The 8,923-nt window shown below is 37.6% G+C and overlaps 1 protein-coding gene across 1 annotated transcript in view; it reads right to left on the minus strand.

Moving 5' to 3' along the window:
* Nucleotides 1-1,329: 1,329 nt before the first annotated feature.
* The window catches only part of hpgd (hydroxyprostaglandin dehydrogenase 15-(NAD)), a 28,795-nt gene continuing 21,201 nt past the window's right edge, over nt 1,330-8,923 (minus strand). Inside the window, exons 6-8 of the mRNA XM_015371427.1 lie at nt 4,288-4,364; nt 4,042-4,205; nt 1,330-2,282 (exon numbers count right to left, since the gene is read on the minus strand). Of these exons, the coding sequence (XP_015226913.1) occupies nt 2,159-2,282; nt 4,042-4,205; nt 4,288-4,364 (365 nt within the window). The 3' untranslated portion in view covers nt 1,330-2,158. The remainder of the gene's footprint in view (nt 2,283-4,041; nt 4,206-4,287; nt 4,365-8,923) is intronic.

Raw genomic sequence — 8,923 nt, forward strand, 5'->3', positions numbered from 1 at the left:
CACTATGCAACATTTTTCAGTTAATTAATGTGTTCCATAACGTTTTGGATGATTAAATGAGTCATTTCAGGTCGAACAAAGGTTTTCTCGGCCGAGTACGTGCTCGCGTTCTCGTCAAGTCCGATCTTCCTGCGTTCTCGCCAAGAACGGACTTGACGAGAACGCGGGTACGTACTCGGCTGAGAAAACCTTTGTTCGACCTGAAATGACTCATTTAATCATCCAAAACGTTATGGAACACATTAATTAACTGAAAAATGTTGCATAGTGTGCCTTTAAGAGAAATTATTCATGCTTAATTAAGTATTTAGATAATGGAGAAATCATCTGTGGCAGTTAGATTATAGGTTGATAAACTCAATAATATCAAGAGAAGACAGACCTGACTTTAATTAGGGTGTATGAACAGATGGGAGGATTACGGTTATGGAAAATCAAGGAAACCACACAGCTAAAATTTTTGTTTCTTTTTATTTTTGTTGTTTATTTGTATACATATCTTTTATTTTTACTTTTTTTGTATATTCAGCTTTTATATGCTAGCAAACATATTGGTCATCTTATTTACATTAGAAAACCTTCTTTGACCAAAGTGGTGGTTAGTAGATGACTGTTTTTGTATGTATTCTGTAAAATTAATATTGTAAAATAAAATAAAATATAAATAAAAAAGATCTGGATGAAGGACGAGACCTCTGGGAAAATATTCTCTGGACAGAGGAGACATGAGCGCAGACTTTTGACAATAATGGACACGAAGAATCCAACATCGGTGGATCAGCAGAAACCATCAGCTCCTTCAAGGAATGAAACACAGTGGTGGAGAGATGATGATGATGATGATCTGCAGCCTCATTGACTTACTTAAGCTGTATGTAGGGAGTGAATTTTGTTCCATTAATTTTGCAAGCAAACAACACATTTTTTAAATGGGGGAAAAAAAGATACAAACCAGAAATTAAACTTAGAAAAAATTTGTAATCTAAAAAACTTTTTTTTAAGTAACTTTGCTGGTTTCTCTCTTTTTTTTCCTTCTTCTTAGTTTAATTAAAAATGTGTTGGTTCTGCTTATTTATTTGCCTTCTTGGAAATAGTTGCATTATTTTTAAATTGTGTTTTATAGACCACGTTGTCTTTCTTTTAAAATAATGCAATTTCTAAAAAGTAACATTTTTTTCCTCAACATTTGAGGAAAAAAAAAAGTTAAAAAAATAAAGTTTTAAAACATTTATTTGAAATAAATAAAAAATTTATAAAAGAAAACAGAACCCCCCCCTGAAAACTCTTTTTTCAATATGATGTTTTTCAGACTTTCATTTGTGGATTGCCTTTTTTTAAATTTCCATTCATAAAACATGTTCTTTGCAACAATAGTGGAACAAAATTCACTCCATACATCTGTATTACAGCTAGGACGCTCCAGCCTAAAACTGACCGGATGAATCTCAGCGTGGGAGGTGGGAGTTAACGCCTCAGCCAGAATTACCCATAACAGTCAATATAGAGGCTGCACTAAGCGATGTTTTAATGATGTTTTATGCCGTAAATTGGGCTGTCCTGCTGTCCTGCAGTCATTAGGTGGACCACGACCACATTGATTAATTATACTAATCTAGAGTCAGACTGGGGCTCGGACCAAACTGGGTCATTAACAGAACCAACATCCTAAACACAGATCCACAACAAAAAAATCAAAAAGGGAAAATGTTCAAGTTTTTTAGTGGCCTAGTCAAAGTCCAGGCCCCAGTTTGGTTAAAGTAAAGCTGCTGAAGAGTTAGTTCTGTTGTTTTTCATTACCTGAGGTTATATTTGAACAGATTAAGAACCTGGAAGCAATCATTTAGTAATTCGGAAACCTGAGAGTTAAAAGAAAATAAAGCCTGTTCTGACACCACTTCTAGTCGCGTTCCGACAGTTGATTCAGTCCTTTTGGTTTCTGAGTGAAAAAAACATCCTTCTGCACAGTTTTTAGCTTAAGGGAAGTTCTTATAAATTGCATCTTTATAAAAACAATCATCTGAAACAAGAAAAGCTTTGAGTCGGACAGAAACGAAGTCCATCTGGAGGAGTTGAACTTTACAGACACACTTTGGTCTCAGCGAAAAGTCTTTGGATGGGACTCCGTCCTGAATGGGTTACAGTTCCTGCCGGTCGGCGTTCAGGCAGACATGGGTTCGTATGTGTGGAAGTGGATTCCCTTTGAGCAGGTGATCTTCATCACGGCTCCGTTCAGGCTGCTGTCTGTGATCAGCCTCATCATCCCTTCAGCGATTAGCGACGGCCTGTGGAGGAAAACACACAGAGACAACGAGACATAAGCAGCGATGCGACAAAGTTCTGCTTCCACCTGCTTCATCTGCTGTCAGGACGCACTAAACAGATTTCACAAACAAGTAGGCTTCATCAGATAGTCCTCAGCTGTCCATGCTTTTCTCTGCTGCGGCATCTTAGTGGGTCCAAGAAGTTCTGCTGCTGGACACACACCCTGTATGGAATGAACTTTGCTCCACTATTGTTGCACAGAACACATTTTATAAAAGGTAATTTGAAACTCCAAAAAAAAACCTAATAAAAAGAGTAACTTGAGAGTAACTTTGCTGTTTTCTTAGATACATTTATTTTTTTTAATTTAATTTTCTTAAACTTTTTTTTTTCCACTTTTTTTTTTTTTTTTTACGGATTTTACATTTTTTAAGTGTATCTTTTTCAGACTGAGTTTTACCAATCACATTTTTTCCAAACATTGTTTCACAGATCACATTTACACTTCAAGGCCAATACAAATGCTCACGCCAGAAGAAAATGTGGGATCTGAAAAAAGGCAGTTCAAAAAGAATGAAATTCATAAAACTCAATCTGAAAAATAGAAAATGTAAAGAAACAAAATTGGAAAATACAAATTCTGTTATAAGAAATGGATAAAAATATAATATGTTAAAAATTAAATAATAAAAAAAAAATCAAAACAGTTAAAACTGCAATTTAACTATTAAAAACGTTTTTGATTAAAATGTTTTTCAAAGATTTATTTCTGGATTGTATTTCGTTTTTTCCTATTTCCATTTACAAAATGTGTTCTTTGCAATAATAATGGATCAAAATTCACTCTGTATTCCTGAAGCTGGACATCCTAAATTTAAATTTATCAAATGATCCAGAAAGCTGCTCTTTCAGCTGCATGTGAAGCTGATTTGATGCTGCAGCTTCTCTCTAGACCGAACCTCCCCTACAAGGAGGAGACCATGATGTCAGAAGACCTCAAAATGGTTTACTAAGACGTTTGGTTCGTTCTTTGGTTTTTCTGTTTCAAAACAACATTGCAGCAAGAATAATCTTTGGTAATTTCTGTTTCTACAAAAAGGTCATATATGGTACTCCATCAAAAAAATATTAAGCATGTCTTTAACAATTTAAACAAGAAAAGGCAGCCTTTTAGGATTTTGAATTTTTGTTTTTATAATTTAATATAAAAAACAAACAACAAACTAAATAACCAGCATTTTATTAATTAAATTAAAGTAGTATTACTTGTTTTATGTTGAAAAAGAAGAACCAAAGAATCTTACAGAGCTCTAAAATAAAGAAACTGAAGATTCAGTAAAAAAATGATCATATCTTAACTATAGAAATAAACAGCCAAAATAGAAAACTGTTCTACATTTTTATGTGTGATGCAAACTCTGGTTTCCAGTTTGAGGATCAGGAAGGAAAAGAAACAAAAAGTGAAGACCAGCCGCTGTGTTCCTGGGTCATTGTACTGAATGATGATGGCCTGAAACAGAAAAGCTGGACTGAACTAAGCACCGCAGATCTGAAGGGAGTGGGTCGCCCCGGTTTTTATTTAAGGGTATCCAGCAACCTGTTTTTAAACTGATGCATAACAGAGTTGATTCTTCAAAAACCAGGCGTGGAGGTGGAGCTAGAGGAGAGCACTGAGGAGATGTTAAATTGAGGCCTTTTTGTCAGATTGGAGACGTTTCAAGGCTAAATAATCAGGAACTCTGATTTAATCCTGAAGTCAGGACGTGTGGCTAAACCTACTGTAAAACTCCAAACTTGCTCATGGTGCGCTTGAAGTCGTCCTTGAACTTGACGAATTTGCCCATGTTGTCCTCATATTCCACCGTGTGCAGCAGAGGGGTGTCAACGAAGGCCGGACACAGGGCGTTGATGCGGACACCGTAGCTGCCCTGCAGTGAGGCGTCCTGCAGAAAACAAGACAGAGAGCTGCTGAACTGTAAACCAACACAAATAGCTTGACCTGTTTGTCCTGCATGCTCCGCTCACCGCCATCGCCCGCGTGAAGCCGATCACCCCGTGTTTGGTGGCTGTGTAGACGGGCTGATGAGGGGAATGTAGGAAGGCTGAGGGAAGAGAGGAAGCAGAGAGAAATCAGTCTCATTTAGCTGCGTATGAAAACAGCTCAACCTAAAGGCGGCAGCGCCACGCAAGATTTTATGGAGTGAATTTTGGTCCATTATTGCAGAAAGCAGAGAAAATATTTTGTAAATCGAAATTTGAAAAAAAAAAATGCAATCCAGAAATGAAATATTACATTTTTTTTTTTCTTCCAAAAATATTTTCATAAATTTAATTTTTTCAAAAATGTTTTTCTGATTTAATGCTTTTCTTTTTTTGTTTGTTGTTTAATCACATTTCTGGTTTGGAAATTGTAACATGTTTTTACACTTCATGTACATTCTATTGGTCAACGTACATGATTAGAGCCAGCGTTTGTTTTGAGCCAAAGGTTTAGAGCAGGGATGTCAAAGTCAAATACACTGAGGGCCAAAAAACAAATTTGCTACAAGCCGAGAGCCAGACTGGTTAAATGTTTATTAAAACATATTGAAATGAAAATAGCCAAAAACTAACACAGAAATACTATCAATATTATAAATAAACTTTTATTATATTAATAAACTTATTAAGATAAATACATAAATGAAAGTGCATGCATTAAAAACCAAAAATCCATTACTGTGCTGAGCTATGATCCTACCTACCCACCTATCACTGCTTTGAAATAGTAAAATAAGAAAAAACAAAATCTCTTGCATTCTCAGTTGTATCAGTTGTAGCCTATTCTCTCTCCTGGCTCCTATCTGCCTTTTTCCCTGAATTTATTCAACTGAAAAATAAGAATAAATAAAATAAAATGCAAAAATCTATGGCACACAGACAAAACGAAACTTCCTTAAAAGAAAAATCACGTCTTGTACAAAGAAATGTAAAAATCTTGTGATGAATCACGGCAGCAGACCCAGAATTCAGCCAGAGGTTCTTTAAAAAAGGAATTTATTAAGCAAAAAACTGAGCAATAACAAAAAGGACCGAAAAATCAAAAAGACTACAGACTACAGGTGTCAGCGGGGGCTGATTGAAGCCAAAATAAAAGGAGCCTGGATGGAAGGAGAGGGGACTGATCCTGCAGGTGATAGAGACGGACACGCTGCTGAGCGAGCGGTAGATGGGATCTGCACGCCATAAAAGAAAAACACAATCATGTTTTAACCTGGGAAGGTAGTGTTGGTGCTTGCAACACAACCGCACCAACACTACATTCCCCACAATGCAACGGTAGCCCGTGAAGCCACAGCAGCGCACAAAAGCGGCTGTGGCCTGTGGGCCGGTTCTAAAGGTAATTAAATATCATCCAGGGGGCCACGGATAAACAATATCCACAGCCTTGACTTTGACAAATGTGGTGTAGAGGATGTGAGCTGTGAAACAAATTTTGAAATTAATTAAATTCATAAAACTCAATTGGAAGAACAGAAATTTGAAAAAATTTAAAATAGAAAATCTGTTAAAAAAATGTTTTAAATACACATAATCTGAGAAAAACTGCAAACTTAGACTGGAAATCTGTTTTTCATTAGAACATTTTTTTAGTTTGATTTCTTTCCTTGCTTCTAATAATAATGGAATAGAATTCACTCCATAAAATGTGCCTTTTATAACTACTTTTACAAAACGTTTAAAGCGCTTCATGACCTTTTCCACTTTGACACATTTATCCAGCTTCCAGCAGCTGTTTATGTTCTTTGTGAAGATCATCTGCTTTTGATTATCATCACAGGGATCAAAAGCTACCGAATGTCAGCAGGCGGGTTGCAGCATGCCACCACCATTGCACTGAGCTCATCTGGAATTTAAGCTTTCAGTAATTTTTGGAGTTCTTCTCTGTCCTTCAGGAAAATGCTGCAGCTCACATCTCCAACCAGACATGAACTAAACCAAATACTAGGCCTGTATTGTCCTAATTTTGAAATCTAAACCCTTAAAGTTTGAACTTAGCACCTCAAAGTTCAGCTGCAGAAATAAATGACTAAAAAAAAAACAACAACAAAAAAACCAGGAACCACCAAGTCCGATGATGGACATCTCTGTAAGCACACATTCTTTCTCCCTTAATCTGTTCGCTCAGAGGTATTTGTCCATGTCTGGACATGTTGGAAGAATGGCAGGTATGATAAGTTCAGAGGACTTAGGTTGTACCTGGGGAAGAAAACTGTCACCTGAGGGTCAGGTCAGGGTATGCATGTGAAAGAAGGTGGAACAATGCAGGCAAAACCTGCAGAAAAAACCCTTAAACACCATCAAATTTCAGTTTCAATCTAAAGGTTTAACAATAATCAACCGAAACCTGAAGCTACCTGAGTGACGCATTGTTAAAGAAACAGAATAATGATCCTGGAAACTGACAAGTCCCGCTGAATGAGGAAATGATTCGGTATATTCTGCAACACAGACATGCAAACAAAAGCTGGGTCAAAGGTCACAGCGAGGATCCTAACAGAGATCTTTATTTTAAGGGGACTGAGTAAGCTGAGGTGCAGGTCCAGGTCCATTCAGGTCACAGAGGAGGGATTCTGTCTTCCCTTCATTACCTTGGCGAACATTTGTTTTCCTCCATTTTAAAGTCCAAACGACTTTGCATCATCTCTATCTCAGAAAGCTTTTTGGAGAAATACAGCTGAATGTCATCAGCATAGAAGTAGCGGAAGAGAATTCTAACTTTTCCTCTAAAGTAAAACCCCATTTTTGCAATCTCTATGTGATTTATAGCTCATATTTAACCCTAAGCAGTAAAACTGCTGCTATATGAGGTTAGTAGCTGATTTCTTAGCATTAGAGCTGCTGCAGTGAACTGTTAGTCTGCAGCGGTTAAAAACGATATCCAAACTTTCCTTTACTCTGCGCTTAGTTTAAAATCTCAACTTTTAATAGCCCCCAAACAGACAAGGTTTGAAATGGATCTGATCCATTTATTTATCCTTTTTTATAAAATCATGTGTTGCAATCTGCTCCCTGCTGGCTTTCTTCATTTCTGATTTCAAGCAACCTTTATTCAGTTAATCATGAATTTAAAACAGGTGCAAAATGTTCCATTAAAGAACATAGCTTTTTCCCACCTGGAGGCTGAGATCAAGCCATCTTCTCATCTGTGGACGATTTGTTTTAATCAACAACAGCGACGAGGAAGTAATTATATGAAAAAGGAGACATACTTTCCTGCTCAGAAACCTCAGAGTTCTAACCGCAATGCAGAACAAGATCACAGCTTCTGCATGTCTGCATAGCATCAGTCTGAATGCAAAGTGATAAAAGCTCCAATAATTGAGCAAAGGACGAGTTGCATCGTTTTGGTTTGTGCTCAAGCAAAACCAAGGAGGGAGGAAATAACCCTCTGATCACCTTCTGGCCGTTCAGTGACTGCAGACAGATGGACAGATTAGGCCCCATGAACATTACAGGACGATTATCTAAAGCTTCCTGTTTGCTTAGTTTCAGGGTCATGAAACTCGCTTTCCTTCCCACAATGCAATGGGTTCAGAGCTCACTGCCAGTCTGGTGCTGTTTCCTCTCACAGAAAATAGATAGATAGAATGATCCAGCTTCAATTTACAGAAATGCTTTGAACCATCCAGAGTCCTGGTCCTGACATCTGCAGGACTTCAAACTAAGTTGGATGTTAAGGAAAGTCTGGTTTATTCTGGTCCCCGTCCAGTTTTCTGGTCTCAGTTTTATGAAGTCTGAATTCTGCCAAGACTGTAATAAAATCTCACAGAAGCATCTTTATTTTCAACACAAACACATAAACGATACCGTTATAAACACATGATGCTGGACATATAAGGAAAAACGCTTAATAGTATCTGCAAACAGTAAGAGTAGATGACTCCGTTCTGCTATAAACCAGGGTTAATTCAAAGCTTGCTTTCCTCAACGTAAACAATCAAGTTAACGTCAGTTTAGAGTCTATGGCTACTAATGTCACAACACATTCATGATTGTGTTAAACTGATTTACTTAATGATGCCCTCACTTAACTGGTTTTTAACTCTTTAATACGGAAGGTTTCAACAGGGGGTCCGTGACCTCAAGGGGGTCCACGGAGGTAGTGCATGGGGGTCGCAAAAGTATTGGTTGATTAGACTTTTTTATATATTCCCCCCTGCAATTTTTTCCGCTAATTCAAATGTCTTTAAATCCACATTAACATGAATTCAACACACTGCGGTAAACAGATAAATGGAGGCAGAAGATTTCTTTCAGTCATCAATGCACACATTCAGCGACACACAGGAGCTCTTTCATAGCCTGGGTGCCATTCCGAACTAAGTCCCGCCCACAACGTTTGAGGTCGGGAAGTTCGGTCTGGCATTGCTCAATAGTAGCGCGAGTATGCTCGCACATTATCTGGTCGGGCCAATCAAATTGTCAGGGCAGGCTTTATATGATGATGGACAGATGATCAACAGTAACGTAATCAACCACGTGACCAAAGCGCGCTTGGGTGACAAGCTGGAGAGTTGAGGTGTGTAGATTCCGCTATTAGGTCTGTTCTAGAAGATATCGACAGCAAATTAATTTTAAAAGAGGAACAGAGAAACGCGATCAAGGCATTTGTTGAAAA

This window comes from Cyprinodon variegatus, unplaced genomic scaffold (assembly GCF_000732505.1).
Source record: "Cyprinodon variegatus isolate N-32 unplaced genomic scaffold, C_variegatus-1.0 Scaffold58, whole genome shotgun sequence".
Taxonomy (NCBI): domain Eukaryota; kingdom Metazoa; phylum Chordata; class Actinopteri; order Cyprinodontiformes; family Cyprinodontidae; genus Cyprinodon; species Cyprinodon variegatus.